Raw genomic sequence first — 17,070 nt, forward strand, 5'->3', positions numbered from 1 at the left:
ACCTTGTGTTTTGCTTATCATTTAACCTGTCTTTGCTAGGTTAAAGCATTGCTAATAGTCAAGAATTTTTTCTGTATGTAAGCCCAATATCATTGTACTGCAGAGTTAAATATCATTCTGTATAGAAACAGAAGTACAGTCGGAGCTTCTAAAATCTCTCTGGGTACTTTGATTGGTGGGGTGGAAGGCGTGAGGCAACCTTTTCTCAAAGACATCTCTTTTCTAACACTCTTGGTCCCCATGGTTACTCCTGTGGCTGAAATCTGTCTCTTCCTATACACAGATATTATGATTCCCTCATCTCTTCTCTACCTGAATTTCCTTCTGTTCTTCTTACCCCATATGGTCTTCTATTTCTGCTCTGTACTGTTCTCCCAGCTGCAGCTATAACATCTCACCTGGTTATCAATTTTATAAGAAGCAAATGCTAATGTTTATATCTAAGTTTAAAAGGTAACACAGAATCTGAGTAAGTATTTATTTCCTTAACAAGAGGCTGAGGAGAGTGAATCTAAACATATTGAATAGAAAGCATTTTACAGAAAGCAGACTCAACCCCATGTATGTTACTATCCTTGTCAATAACATAGTGTGCCACAGGTGACAGATGTGGAGTAACTGAACTGCGCAGTTTTTTGCCAAATTTATGTACATTGGAAGTGTTGCATTTACATATGTGCTCACAGAGTGAAGGCATCCCAACTGAAAGACCTCAGTCCTTTGTAAGAGTTAAACTCCCACTGTGTTCAGTGCTACAGCAGATCCAGATTCAGTTTGATAAGACCAGAGGCATTCTTGTGTCTATTTTATAGTAATGTTTACATTTTACAGGATATTATACTCAAAATATTAATCACACAGTTATTACCTTCTTGTTTAAGCAGATGTTTACTGACTTAAAATCTGAGTTTGTTTTCAGTGTTATTTAACGTGCTTCAGATTTCTGAGAGTATACATCTTTCATCTTGCCAAAGTGCTAATTCAAAACCTCAAATTTTGCCTGAGCGGAGTGTGTTGCTTTGCATCTATTACGTAAAATTGTATCTTGTACAAGCAAGCAGGAGGTAGAACAGGGGGCAACTATCAAAGTCAATTAATTACATCAAACATATCAGGCCACCATTTGTACCTCTCCACACAAATTAATTTTGTCTTTATTAATACCCGGGCCTGCACTTGCTTGAAGCAAAATGCAGAACTTGGAATTGCATGCAGTTGCATGGAAGTATTTTGGCACAACAGGCAACTCATATGATGTTACAAGTTGATAGGTAACAGAAGACTGAAGAAAAAGTAGATTTATAGGTATCATCTGGGCATAAAAGGCTAGTACTCTCTTTTTACATAAATTTAGTCCTTCTTCCCCATGAAGAGAGCGTAAAATTCCTGAGCCTTTCAATTACATTCCCACGTAGGAAAAGAGCTGGAGAAGTGAAATTGCATTTATATGCACAAAGTTATAACTCCAAAAATAAATAACAGCACTATGTTTAAGTGAGTAAAGAACTGCTGGATAAAAGTGCAGCTTCTCATATTAATGGGGAAAGAACTGTAAATAACTACATGAAAAGCATAATCCTTTACTAACCCTCTCATGGTATGGTCACTTTCCCAATGAATCCACTGCCAACAGTGAAATGTGCACCTGGCAATCCTAATACCATATGTCAGTATCTGTGCTAAGATATGTTAATTTAAGTGATTAAGGATTAACAACTTGGCCAACAGGTGCACTGTCACGTGGATTCTATCGTTCAGCCAGGCATTCACTTGGAAAATGTCTCTTAATAAAGAACATTGATGAAAAAAGCAGGCAGCAGCTTCATGCATTGGCAAATCTCTTTCCTTTCTAATTCACGTGCACCCAACTGATAGGGAGTGCACGTGCTATGGTACAACAGCATCTAAACTCTGATTGGAAATGTTGGGGATATGCATAAAACTTCCAATGAGTGTTGTCAGGGTGGAATCTTTGATGCCCACTAACAGACAAAAGCCTTAATCCTGATCTTGGATATACCAGCTTGAATATAAAATAATTCTGCTGATTAATATAATGGAGAATAGAATGTGCCCTACAGCTGCTGGTTTTCTTCAATGGTCAGTGACCATTTGTCATTAACTTCAAAAGGAAGAAAACTAGTCCAATATAATTTTTTAAACCCTCCTCTTCATCTGTTTGTATTATATTTTAAAGGGAAAGCTATGTACAGAGAAGAGTTCCTGTGCTGGAAAGTATTACTAGCTAACAAAGACCTGTTTATGTGAAAGATATGTCTAGCTGTTAGCATGCTGTAATGCATAACCACTGTTATACATGTAATTATTGTAACTGATCCAGTCATCTGCACACTGATATTCTTGATTAGACTGAACGTATGGATGATAAACTGCTTCTTTGCCCAAGAAATAAGATGGAGCAAGTCTCTGTAAAACAACAGCACTGAACTGGTATGTCAGCTTCCTTCGAATTTTAATGATTTCACCTGTTCTTCCGTAATTCCTCAGTGCTCTGGCCATTTTCTGATATGTCATGATCTTGCGGTTTCCCTTTCTTTCTCCCCACAGCTCTGCAAGTTTCTCCTTGTTTTTGGAGACAAACTGGAAGACACCATTTGGCTTATCCACCCACTGGATGCAGTTTGCCATAGCTGGATCATACAGAGACTCATGGAGGTACTCAAACAGCCGAAGTTTTTTTCTACCTATTAAGAAATAAAATACAAGGTCAGAACACATATTTGTTTCAAAAGATGAGAAGTTGTCTTCCTAGGAAGAATCTTACAGCCAAAAGCATATGTAAACCGAATACCTTGTCACAAATTAAAAGATCGCTAGTAAATTATCCAACAGAAGACCAGCAACAGCAAATAGGGTGATAGTTCTGAAACATGTACAGGTCTGTGGTGACAGAAAGAGGTTTGGTCATTAGAATTCCAAGAGCAGGTTATTTGGGGATCATGACAAATATCTGGTGACTTCACTACGTGGTAGGTCTCAGAAGCCACTTTCAGCAGTCTTCAGACACATTCTGTACAGATGCATGATCAAGGAACCCACTGCAGAAAATTACATCCTCAGACAGTGCAGGAAAGAGGTTCTGGAGAGCCAGTCTGAATGTTTTTGAATAAATTATTTCCCTGCTTAATCAAAACTCAAAGATTTTGAGATTAGTCAATTTTGTCAGGTTTGTTGCAGGAATGTTTTAGGGACATGGTAGTCTCTGATATGAGGTGAGTGGGTGAGTGGGAAGAGCGAGCTAGTTTTGGACCATAAACCTCACCTAGTCAGTAAGGAGCTAGATCTTCTGATACCCTTTAGTTTTCTAAAAATGTGCAGAAGTGTCCCATACAGAATAAAGCAAGCTCAGTATTGCAATATTTGTCAGCTAACCAAGCATTTCTCCCCACAGGCTCAGCTCTCAAACTTAAGTTTACTAATAAGGCTTATTTAGTTTCACTTTAGTCTTGTGGATCCCTCTCTCTGAAGTACTTCTAGTTCCCTTCACAAAGCCAAGGGTGACCAAGAAGCTGCCATAAGGAGGAAGAATTTAAGATTGAGACAAAGAGGAACATTTTGCAGAAAGGAGAGTCTGTGCAAAAGAACAGCTTCCACTTTAACCAAAGTGGAAACAAGTGTCTGCACTTAAAGTTCGTAAAGTCTTGTCTTGCATAGCTATTTTAAACTAGGAACAGGGGAAAAGTAACAGTTGCTAAGGAACACTGGGGTCAAGCCAACACATCTGTTAGGGATGACAGTAATTCTGAATCTGGTGGTAAGGAAAGAGGAGAGAAGTGACAGTCAGACTAGGAAGAAGAAGAGCCTGAAATCAGAGGTACTTTCCAAAAAATTAATAAAGTTTCATTATCTAAATAAAAATTGGCCTGTGACTAGAAGTAGATATTCTACTAGAAGTCCATATAGTATTACTAAGGTGAGAAGCTTAAAAGCAAACCAGTGAAGAACACTGCCTGATCACAGTAGCCACTTCTTAGTAGGTGGGCTGCTTAGGTCCCCTCAAGCCCAAATTGTCCTGTGAACCTATGGTAGAACAAATAAGATCAGGGCAAAATCCCTGGACTGCTTCAGACTGAATCTCTGCTGGAAAATGATAGTGTAGACATGTCTGCAGCAGCATCTGATTCCATACTGTTTGCCCTCTTAATTCAGCTGTCATTTCTGCCCAGGCTCTTATTGCTAGATGCATCATCTCTAGCTGATGTCTTGGTTTGAGAGGGCTTATTTGCTATTATGTGTTGATGCAGCTATGTTTCCAGAGCCCGGCTGTTATCTCCAAAGCGCTACACAATGTGGGTGCACTAGTCTGAGCTGGTGTTAGTTCACAGATCTTTGTACTGCACCTCATTGCATAAGCTAATGGTGTTCATTACCTGAAACATCAACCTGAGCTAACAAGGCTAGTGTCTGTAGGTTTCTTATGTGGTCACTGGAGAGAGGCAGGTGATCCAGAAGGTGTCTCAGAGTATCTGCATTAGATTTCTGTGCTGAATTGTCTTGAAGCAGTCTAATTTTCTCTGGGTGTGTCTAACACCGATGCATCTCTAAAGTACCTCTCTTGATTGTCTCCACTCACCAAACTTTAGTTCAAATCATGGAATCATATTGATCTACATGAATTGGACTCCTTTCAGAGGAAATCTAACCCAAAGATGCTTTCCAGAAGCATATCTCAGTCACTGCAGCTTTCAGAACTTGAAGCCAGCCTAGAGATTGCCCTAAATAAATCCTTGTGAAATGCTTTAAACACAGACTTTGGGTCCTCAGTACTGATTGTTTCTTCTGCAGATCTATTCCTAAAGGACCACACTGCTTTCTAGTGTATAGAAAACATTTCATGACTCAATAAGAAGCCAAGAGGACTAAATTTATTTAGGTATAGTGGAAACAGCCCCCCAGATCACAGTTTCTGGCAGGAGTATTGCCATGGACACAAAGAATCCAGTAAGAAGACACAAAAAAAACCCATTAAAAATAGTCAGCCATTCTGCAAATTTATGCAGTATGGACTTCTGGAAAAGAAGATCGTTAATAATGTAAAAGAAATATGAAACAGGAAATTAAGTTTAACAGACCAGTAACAACTGAAGGTGAATTAAAATACTGACTTGTAAAATTCCCCAGTGCAGCACTGGGTAAGACTTAGAAAAGCAACATTCCTGGATTGAGATGAAATTCACCATCGCAAATGATGAATCAAGTGCTAGAAGTACAGAACTTAAAAGGAGAGGCTACTCTTCCTATCATCCCAAGGAATTTGTAGTAGTAGTAGTAGTAGTAGTAGCTATTAAGCAACAGAAACCACAGTTCAGCATCAATGGGAAGAGATGATACCAAAAACTGACACTATGTGGCTAAAGTTGAGAGAAGGGGATTTCAAAAAGCAGCAAAACCAGGAAGCTACTCAAAAAGACCCCATGGTCAAAAGTAGGTACAATAGCTCAGAGTGAAAGCTGTGGAAATCTCATCTAGCAGAGTCATAGAAAGGATGCTGAGTCCCAAATAAAAGTCAAAGAATGAATGCAATAAATTAAGTACCGTAATGACCAATGTCACCTGACCTATTCTTTGCAAAACAGATATCCACTCAAGTAAAGTCAACCAAAAGGAGTACAAAAATAGCTATAAAAATACATACTGGAAGTGACAAAATCTAAGAGATAATTTGAAAAGTAAACAAAGAAAGGCATAAAATCAGGTGCAAAAATATTTATGTATGTGAAAAACCTTCAAGAAAACCACACCTTGTTGGACCACATGAAAGAAGTTATTGAAGTGGATAAAGATGTTACTGATAGTTAGATTTACTTCTCTGCATCAGACTTCATCCAAGAGTGAAACACATCTCTGGTTTTTCCATATACTAAACAAGAGGACAGAATAAAAATATAACAGATTTGTCTTATAAGATTTAGCAGATAGGAATTGAACACTAGCAGTTGCATTCTATTTACTATTAAGTGTTAACAAATTTTTTCCCTGTTAAAAGTAAAAAAAGTCAGAAAAAAAGAGAAATCATAATTTTCCAAGAGATTTTTAAAAGTAACATACTGTGCATTTCAAGATATGCTCTTTCTACACACCTTTCCCTGCTTTTGGCTGGCCAGCAGCGGCATGCATCGCTTGGCTTTCTGGAGTATTCTGCAGTGTATGATAGACAGTCTCATCTGCATAAAAATCCGCTGCACTGTTCTTCAAGAATTAAGACAATGAAGAGTTATTAACAGAATACATTCTCTGAGGAAAAAGAAACTTGTAGTAATTAATTCCCTGAAGCCTTCAAAATGCAACCTTTCATCACCTCACCCATGGAGGACTCTTCTCAGCCACCAAGGCATGGAGTATACCGTACCAGTAACTAGCTGCACTAATTTATGTCCAGCTGGAAGGACTGCCCACCGGGGGAGAAATTAGGAGGGAAAACAGAGTAATTGCCTCACTCTGAACCTTTAACTCTTCTGCTGAAAGCAGAGGAGAAACAGTAGGCTCTGTTTCCAGAGTCAGTAAAAGACAAGGGTCACGGGACAGTGTCCCCTACGCACTCTGTAGTTCCTCTGTCACATTGTTACTATTCTGCTGGTTGAAAATGGCATTTGGTAGAATCTAACTGAAATTATCTCTCTTGCAATATTCATTTTCCAACACTCCTGGTGGCCACACTCACAGATGGGCAGCCAATTTTCCATTTATGTCTGACTCTTATTAGTCATCTGTTCACTTACAATCACATTTCTCCAGCTATACCCCTGGTCCTCTGTAGATGGTGCAGTAGAGTAGCTGGGACTTGCTCGGAGGTGGTGGTGATGGTTGATTACAGTCAGGCAATTTTTATAACCTGAGAATTAGGAGGATGGAGCAAAAACTGAGTGAGTAAAAGGAAGGGAGAAGAAGTAAAAAAATCCAACGGCAAACCATCTAACATGCTGCTGAGTTTATCAAAAAGCACTTATCCTAGGCTGCCTTCTAGATAATAAAGTCTCCAGAGCCAAAATGTTTCATATCAGCAGGTTATCCAACATAATCTGTACTGCTGCTGCTAATCGAACTCTTGGGCTGGTTTTGTTTGCCTTCAAGATGAAAATCAGTATTTGTTAAGATGAAATGTCAGATATTTCATAGTATCATGAAATAGTTTGGTTAATAGAAAAAGGAGGGCCAAACAGATCACCAAACATAAAGAACGGGATAATTACAGGCCACTGCAATACAGGTATTAGAAAGGAAAAGGGAATGTCACACAGTTCTGCAGGCCATTAGTACTATGCAAGCCGGAGTCTCCAATCATGAATGAAGTGAAGGAGCATCAAAGCATCTGAAGTGCCTGAGGGACCACAGAAGGCACCCAAGACCTGAGGATTTTTTAAAGAAGGAGAGAAGAACACTGGACTGAGCCACTTGGAATAAATTACACACTGCAGGTGGTCAGAAGATTTTGGAGGCTACATCTATTGCAACTGGAAATGTGGGTGCAGCTGTGAGACACAGTAAACACTGGGTTGCAAGTGTTTAATACCTCTCTCCATTGCCTCTGACAACAGATACAGGCAAGAACCTACAAGTAATTATATATAGCGGGTCTTTCAGCATGTGTATTAACAACAGCTGAAGATATGGCCCAACTGATCTTATTTATATTTCAGTACACAATAGATAATATGTAAATAAACTTCCTCATATGAAAGGCATTCAAAACAAAGACAGTAGATACTTTGTCCTGGACTTAGAGGGTTTGTGAAGTAGCCTCCTATTTTCCTTTCCTTCCATTTCTATTTGTACATTTCTACAATGTAAAAACACCAAACACAGATTTTAAATTTTATAATAATTTAATTGCCAAAACCTTGCCTGAACAGGAACAATTTACAGCTTGCCTGTATTTTAAGTTTTGTTAAGTTTAAAACTCTTCAAGCCAAGAAGAACACTTTTCTGTCAACTATCCAGACTCGAACTATCATTCCTGCATAAAACTATTTAAAATTTATATTTTAATGTAAAAAAATTAATTTTGGAAATTAATTTCACTTGCTGGATTCTTGGTCTTTTTTTTTTCTTTTTTTTCTCCCACCGGAATTCATTGTTATGTGAGTTTATTCACAGCATAACAGAAGACCATTTTTGAATTAAAACATTAAAACTGGAAAATAGCTGTTGCATTATGGTCATATATCCTCTGATTATAGGAAATCTGAGCTCAATGCACCTGGGCTAGTACTGGGGAAGGTAGAGGGGGACTGTCCAACAGTTTCCCTGCACTGTGACATGGAAGGTGAACGCCACACTGGGCAGTACTAATGGAGGGGTGGAAATTCTTCAAACATTGTTCCCCCTTTCCATCCTCCCAACATACCCCTCTGCTATCCATTACTCCACCTCTGGGAAACCGCTCTCCTATCTATATGCTTCAAGATTTTCTGTAAAAATATGAGAGGTAAATGAAATGTAATAATGGTCTTTTTTACCTGGTGAATAATGCATTTCTCTGTCAGAGTGCTGCTGCAGTACTTCCAGCGCATCTTCGAAAGCCTGGCCCAATACATCCTGGTCAGGAAAACTCTGCAAGAACATTTTTCTGTCAGGAGCCAGAAAATACCAGGCTGGTTCTTTCAACATTATTAGTCGGAAAATCCCAAATAAATACAGTGATTATATAGAATGTACATCCTCCTGGAATATGTATTTTGCAGGCACTGAGGCATTACCATAATCGTTTACTATTATGAGAAAGTTCTCACTCCTTTGAGAAGTTGCTTTGAGGTCAGTGGGACAACTCACACGGGTAACATTACTCACTCGTGCGAAGGTTTCAAGGTTCATTTCCTTAATTTGCAGCAGAAGTTTACATAAAGGGTGTTACTGCTATTGGAGTGGTTTATAGTATGTAATACACAGGTATGTATCACTTGTGTAGCATGATTTATAAAGCCAAAGTTATCATTCAATAACATTGACATGACAAAAATTATTACACACAGGTTACGAAGTGGATATGCAGAGAAAATGCTATACTATGCCAGCATAGGAAACCAAGTGTTGATTTTCAGAAAATTGTTCGTTATCGTTTTAGAACATCTTGTTCTAAAAATCTAAAAAATCCCCTCAAATCTGTTTGCCTAAGAGTTTTCTGTAGCATATTTGAAGCACTCGATAATGAAAGAGAATAAAGGCATTGTAGACTTACCATTATTTAGATATCAAAACTTGAATCCTGTTTAAAATAAACAATATTTTTTGATTGTGTGTTTCAAAATAAAAAATAATTATCTCAGTATAATTAAAATTAACTAAATGAAATAACTCTATTATTTCCACTGATGAAATAAAATATATTTAATAACACAGATGCAAGTAATTTAGGATTAGAAGGTGATATTTTAATGAAATTGAATACTTGAAACATTGCGGTTTTTTAAAATTCATACTATTTTTTGTTACTAAAGTTTCCAGTTTCATTAGTACTGTAACTTTTAGATTATTATCCCCATCATCGTAAACATATTTTTTTAAAGACATTATGAAGTGAAAATGTGTTATTGCTAACATTCAGTCTTAGTTAGCACAGCTACTAATTTCCCAAAGAAAATACTGATCTGAATTACATGCAAGTGTTTAAGTCCCTTTGGTTTGCAGACAAGTTGAAACAAGCCTATGTTTTTTCATAATGCAGATTGGCATATGACTGTATAGGAGTATACATAAACTCTCAGACTAATTGTGAGTTCCAGAAACAAACTTGATTGTTTAATAAACAGTGAAAATCCCTTAGTAGCTATTTTTTATTTATATTTGTTACAGATTACAATAATCAGGTTTTGTTACCTTGCAGGTTTTTTTCCCTGTTCTCATTTACATTATTATTTCAAACTTGTAAATATAATAATCGCTATATCAGTAATTTACTCATTAAATGTTTGATTATAATCTCTTGAAAATACTGGACATTTTAGCAGTGATTTCAGCAGATGCAAGACTGCTCCCTCTGTGGTGTTTATAAATGCAAAGGAGAGAAGATGCATAAATATAAATGAGGAAGAATTTTATCCAAGACTGGCCATGAATGTTCTAACCTGGTAATTCTGCCTCAGATAAGTATGTTATAAATTCCTGTCAAAATTTGTAAAAGTTTTTTTTAAATATTGATGACCAAGGGTATATCATGAAATCCTGGTGATTCAGTAAATTGACCTCACTGAAGTTGATGGGATTTTTCTCTTTAACTTCAGTGCAGCAAGTATTTTGATAAACTAATCTAATTTTATTCTAAAACTACAGTGGGCCATATTAATCCTTCAGCTGCAACAGTGGCCACACATTCTTGGAGTATAAAGCTGTAGAAGTTAAAGACAGGAATCTTTTTTGCGAAGATCCTCATGTAGTGTTCCCCTAATTTTAAGGAATTCACTCTTCTTAAATTGCTTTTGTCTAACTCAAACTCCAAACCGATACTTTAGTATCTTGACAGAACATCTATAGTCACTGTTGATGCCTTTCAAAGCCTAAAATGTACAAGTATCGGCAAGGCACTGTTGAATGGTCATACCATTTACACAGCTGAATTCATACCAAAAAAGAAAAAGTCACACCTCAAGCAAGTTTAAAAAAAAGTTTGGACACTTACCTAGAATTTCAGCCCCACACACAAGACAAGAATCTGTCTGGTTTCATACATAAATGAAAGACTGAGTTCCCACAGCAATGGGCTGGCAAAGGGGCTGCATTAAATAGCTGATTTTAGGGAAGTGTTTTGGCTAGGGGGTTTTTTGAGAGTAAAGGTATAGTAAACTGCTAGCATGGCCCTTCATTCTGCACAAAAGAAGGGTGATTTATACTGATATAAAATAAAATAAAATGCTTTAACTATTGTCCAAAACATGCAGATTCTAAGCACTGGAAGAGATTCCTTTTGTCTATGTCACATCCTATCAAATCTGTCACCAATATGGTATGTCTAGAGCAACCACCTACATCACTCATCTTTCCCACATAGACTGCAATGGACTTTGAGGCCTTATCTGAACCTCCTGCTTAGCTCAGTGCAAGAAACGGACCAAAATAGACCTCAGAATAAGAGTTTGAGGGAATTTCATAACTCTTCTTCAAAGCAGGTCCAGGTCTAAATCATTCACTAAAGTATTCAATACAGATTTAGACAAGCTGTAGTTGCTGATTTGCCACATACTTTCTGAGCAGCTACAAGCTACGATGTTTCATCCTATGGGATAAGAACTATGTTTTTCAGTAGAAAGCTTCTTATTGCTGACATAGTCGATCCTGTGCTGTAGATCTGTGCAGACAAGTCTTTCAGAGGCACATTTTAGAAAATTTCCTCAGCATTTGCCATGAAACTGATGTAAAATAGTAATGACCTCTTACAATATTTATCCATACTCCTTCAACCAAGAACTATAGTCAAGAACTAGCCTGGATATGAATGCTGAGTGGAGGCAATTTGAAGCCAGTGTTAGCTTCAACCATTTCTGCTGCTTTCAGACGCAAGCTGCCTTTTCCAAATTTGCACCACAAGGTTTCAGAATATCCTTTTATTTGTGAAATACGTTGATACATGTGTATGTTTCTTTGGACTACAAATTCCATTTTGTAGCACTTCTCTGACATGACTTGGGCCTATAAATGAATATTAACTGGCAACTGTGCTCTTATAAGCTCAAGTTGTGACTCAGCACAGATTTCAGGCCAAAATACTATTACACAATTAACTTCCTTTCCACATACAGTTAACTTTGCAACATGGAGAAGCACAGATTTCATGGTTCAGTTCTTTTCTGAAGTAGAAGTATGTATTGGATTTAAAATTATGAATGAGCTTCAAGATGCCCCCTGGGTTCCTTCCCGATAAATGATGCCCTAATAGACCCTCTGAGGATGCAATCTGACCTGCCTACTCCTACATCTCTACAGTTACTCTTCTGGTCTCCTGTGCTCCCCACTCATCCTGGTTACAAAACTGAAGGGGTGGCCCCTGCGGAGGCAATCAGGGCTGTCCTGTGCTGCTCACAGCCAATTCCAGCAGGCTCTGCAACTGACCCACCACATGCCAAAGCGGAGTCCATCAGCCGCGTGTGTCACCTCTGTGAAAATATACTGAGGAAAGGGCAGAAAATGCCAAAGGGGAGGAGACAAACCTGCGAGGGAACACCAGAGGGGACAAGGAGAGGAACAAGGGGACAAAGTTAGAAACAAGGGAATGAGAGAAGAACAATTCAAAGGAGCTGGAGGTGATCCATGACTGAGCAGGTACACCCCCACAGAGGGACCATGCTGGAGCAGAAGAAATGAGTAAGAAGAAAGCAGCAGTGGAAGAAAAGGGTGAGAATCAAGGAGAGGCAGAGAGAAACCACTATGTTCTGACCCCAACCCCCTGTGCCACTCATCGCCTCTCAGAAGTGACTGAGTGTATGTAACCTGTGGAGATAACAAGAGGGGAGGAGATGTGTCTGCAGTGCAGTTAAGCCTGGGAAAGGGGAAGGAAAGATGTTTTAATGTTTGTCTTCTTTGCTTCCCAATACCCAAATCAGCAACTAAATATATAAAGGCAATAAATTCAGTTAAATTCCCAAAGCGAGCAGCTGTGTGGGTGTGTGGCTGCTGGCCGGGACCAACACACCCCAGTAGTAAAAGAGGATGAAGGTCGAGAGATTAAAGCTAATGGTTTTAACACCATTAAAACAATCAATCTTCCTAAATCAAACTGCTCAACCAAAACGTTCTCATTTCAAGTAAGAGGCTACACCATAAGGCAGGTCAGCAAAAGGTTTGTTTCAGAGGAAGTGGGAAGGTACCATACGTAGCACAAACACACATCACAGAGAGATGAGCAAAAGCTGTCTATTAGGGTACATTTAAACTCTGTAACCCATTTGTACATTGCATCTTTGGCCTGTCACAAGCTCGGAGCTGGGGCTTAGGCTATCTCCCTGCGAAGCCTCTAAGAGTTCAGAAGAGGCGGAGGAAGGTACAGCTCAGGACTGAGCACCATCTAACACTGACTGCTCACTCCTCTACAAATCACAGTACAGTCAAGGCAGGCAGCATGTTGGCCCCTACCAAGAAATGTTATTACAGAAGAAAGCCTGATTTGATTTTTGCATTGGATTGGAAGACGGATTCAAGATACATGCCTGAGAAAAAGACTTACTATTCACATTTTCATGTCTTAAAGAAATGATGTGCTTGATATCAGAATTTGAGTATCAGTTAAAAATCACAACATTAAGCTTTTCTCCTTCCTCCATGTTTTAAAAATAAGCTTCCAATAACAGAATGATTGTTTAAGTTTCAGAACTTTCTTTCATCCTTGCTTGGCACTCAAAGCTAGTTCATAGTAATGGTACATAAAAAACATTTTCACCTCTCTGAATAAAAAATAGAACTAAATGATGTATTACAGCACTTGTCGAAGGGCTTGACAAAGCTTAAAGATTCTCACATGAGGCACTGTTCAAACATGGAATAAAAAAGAGTCTCTCCCTTCATAAAGGAATGTAAAACTTGAAATGGCAAATTTTCTCACCAGGCATTTGTAGATTTCTCAGATATTTTTTTGAGTGTCAGGCAATTTGTTTACTGCCCAAATAGCACAGATATATATGACTCACAACAGAAGTCACTTCACAGAAAAAAACCCACAACTGGTTGTAGAAATTATTCTGTCATGGGGAGTTATTTGCCCATGCATAACAGACTGCCTACCAGCTCAAGAATCTCCAGAAATCAGAAACTGGTGAATATGACAGCCGCAGAGAGCTTCTGTGCTTACACACTTGTTCTGGCACTTGGCCCCTTTGCCACCCCTCATCTGGCCATGCAGCTCTGTAATAATCTTTATCATCAATCTTCATGGGTGCAGGTTCACAATAATTACACAACCACAGATACTGTCTCCCTGAAAGCGGAAGGGTTGAGAGGTTACATGCCTGTGCTCACCTCCTGAGTCTAATAACCATGTTGACCAGTAAACTTTCAAATGTCTGTCACCATGCTGTTTCTGGTCCACTCCTTTCAAGGTTCAAAAGAAACTGGAAAGTTTCTTGCAGAAAGGATGCAGCCTTTTCTCTACACAGCAAGTACAGGGATCAACACATGGAGAGCTCTTCTTTTACATGCAGAGTGCAGTGATAATCCAGGCATGAGTGTTTTGCAGTGAATCAGTCTGCAATCTGAACTTCAAATTAGTGGCCTCAGAAAATGCCTGAGTTCCCATTCCCAGAGCCAGAATACAATGAAAATTCTCCTTAAAAAGAAAAAAAACACTAAGCAAACACAAAAAGGAAATAAATGCTGGTTAGTACCATCCTAAGTACTATTGTTTACCATGATTTTGGTCAGATAATTTAGTGTAGAATACATACAGAAAAAACCTGAAAGGGAACATAAAAACTAATAACACAATTATGGCATCATGTAAGCAAATCAGATGATGAAACTGGGTTTAATTACTTCATTTATGTTGGAAGATTTTTGTCTATGCATTTCAGCTAACACAATCATTTATTCAAATGCCAGAAGATGAGGATATAAGTTCAAACTCTTCACTTGCCTTACAAACCATTCTACAAACAGCAAATTCTGCAATGAAAAATATAAGGTTTTTATTGTAATTTGTGAAGTTATAGTATCAGTTCCTTAGCTGGCAGAAATTGGTATAGAGCCACAAAAGCCAAAAGATCAGTGATGATTTGTACAAACAGGAATTCTGGCTCATAGTTGACACTAGTATTATTTCCAGTACAGTAAGAGGAAACTTGCTGTGCCAGCACTAATGTTGCACATTCTTCCCTGACTTCCTGATTTGTTTTAATTCTTTGGCTACCTTACAAAGCATTACAGTTGGTTAAACAGAAAGAGTGATATTTTGCATTTTAATCCTTGTAAGAGCTCTTTATAGTTTCTTCCAGGGCAACATTTTTTTATAAGAGCTTTGTCCTATCATTATCTCCAAGTACATCTTACGTATGAAGCTGTTTCTCCTCTTAAGGAAGAAAAAAAGATACTGAAAATATTTTACAAATTTAATTTCAAGCCTGAAATGAGGGATTATCTCAATCAGACTAATTTCCTTACCTCTGAATATGAAACCTTTGCATATCACATTGAGATTCCCACCTCAGAATCATGTTTTTAATTTTAACATTGCTTTAAAATATTTTTATTTGAAAATCCTTTTAGAGTTAATAATTTTCTGGACTTTAAAGGACCAAAGAAAAAATGTCTTGCTATTTCTTAAGAAGATAGTCTCTACTTTTAGACTATTTCAAAATTACATGTGATTATCTTAATGTAAAGCATATAAATGGAAATACTGATACGTTTGAATATTAACATTTTACTGCCTTAAGAACTTATGACCCAACCTTAAAAGATATAATTGCTTGGCTAATTTTACATCTGTGACATATTTCACTTAGAACTATCAAATAATTACAACCATAATATTAGGTATTTGGAGAAATCATTACAGAGGTTAGGTCTAAACATGGAATTACCTCTTCTGGGGCCTAAAAAGAGAAGTGCAGCATGAAGGCTTAAATTGCATAGTGGGCAGATCAGCTCTTCAATGGAAAACCCACATCTAAGGCCTTCACTTTACAACTAGACCCGATATGTCAGTCCAGTTGTCCGTTGTCAGCAGGGCTTCTCAGGAAGCTTCTTCTTTGGCTCCATATAACCAAAGGAAGTGACTTTCTGCTGGGAAGCCCCGTGAAGATAGAAAACCAGAAACCACAACAGAAGCACAAGGAACTGATAACAAAAAGTGCATTAAGACCAAAAAAAAAAAAAAAAAAAACCCCAAACCAAAACAACCCTAACTAGTATTTTGAAGTAAAATATGAAGTAATGAATTTGATTAATGTACAGGTATAATGAATACTCCCTTCAATATTAGGGTGGCTAAAACACCCACGAGTCAATAATACTTTAGTGGAAAACTATGAGAGCAAGATAGGATTAATAATATCAGATTATTTCATAAAAATAGCAACGGATAAAGGAAAGACAATCATTAGGTGAGTCTGATAAAGGGTGAAAATGGAAGTCTTTTACTTAAACAGAAAGCATGTATAAAGAAGAACACATTATTTTAATCACCCTTAATGGTGAAACTGGGGAGGCCACATATGAACTAATCATTTTCCAAGTAACTATATGTGGAAGAAACACGCCTTCAGATTCAAGGGACATTTAGACGATTCAGTATTAATTCAATACCAGATTTCAATCCCATTGCTCTTAAATCATAAAGCTGAGATGTAACAAATGTTAAGACTACGTGACAGAGCCTTCTGAACTCCAAAGAATGGAAGGAAACCATTGTGTCTATTTTAGAAAAGCTGAAAAGACTGGCATATGATAACTGCTGTAGCATCTGCAACCACATTACAACTAAGAAACCCTGCCTTTCCACTGCATAGATTTATGTCCAGGTCAATAAAAAGCAGACTTTACAATTTAAGTGCTGAAATACATATGCTTTAGGTGCCTCTAGAACGCAATACATTACGGTCCTCGAAAGTTCTTGGAGGCAGTTTTGTATCTCAAAATCAAATCAGCAGCCACAGCACTATGCAGGAAGTAAAAGCATTTTATCTAGCTAGTAAGAAACAAGGTGTCTGAAATCCTGGCCCCATCCTTTCTTTAAAGCCCCATGGGGGAAAGGGCAGTGGTGGGCATGCTCGCTGAATGATGGCAGCATTGCCCTGGGCAGTAGCCGTGTAGGTTCAGTTGCCTCCTCAGTTCCAGGAGTTTGACCTCACATTCCCCACCCTTCACAAGAAGGCCCTGAACAGTAGAACTGCTTGTTAAACTCAGGCTGTGGCACTTCTTCACCTTGAAGCCGTGCCTCTGTGGGACATCTAAATTTGCATCTCCATTAACCATTGAAAAGGCTGTTTCCAAATCTATTTCCATTAAAGCATTCATGCCACTGAACTGCAATACTAAAAGAGGCATCTCTTACCCAGATTTCAAAACAAAGTGTCTGAAATTTCATTAGGTGAAAGGCCTGTTCATTAGCATTAGGAATGATCTAGAAACAGC

General features: G+C 38.1%; 1 protein-coding gene across 1 annotated transcript; it reads right to left on the reverse strand.

Annotated features, from left to right (window-relative positions):
* Positions 1-2,277: 2,277 nt before the first annotated feature.
* SPIC (Spi-C transcription factor) lies at positions 2,278-8,583 on the reverse strand. The gene is made up of 4 exons (XM_074901260.1): positions 8,478-8,583; positions 6,741-6,853; positions 6,102-6,210; positions 2,278-2,705 (listed from the first exon to the last, which is right to left on the reverse strand). The coding sequence occupies exons 1-4, from the start codon at positions 8,581-8,583 to the stop codon at positions 2,278-2,280; spliced, it is 756 nt and encodes a 251-aa protein (XP_074757361.1).
* Between the last annotated feature and the right edge of the window lie 8,487 nt (positions 8,584-17,070).

The sequence above is a fragment of the Athene noctua genome, chromosome 3 (assembly GCF_965140245.1).
Source record: "Athene noctua chromosome 3, bAthNoc1.hap1.1, whole genome shotgun sequence".
Lineage (NCBI taxonomy): Eukaryota > Metazoa > Chordata > Aves > Strigiformes > Strigidae > Athene > Athene noctua.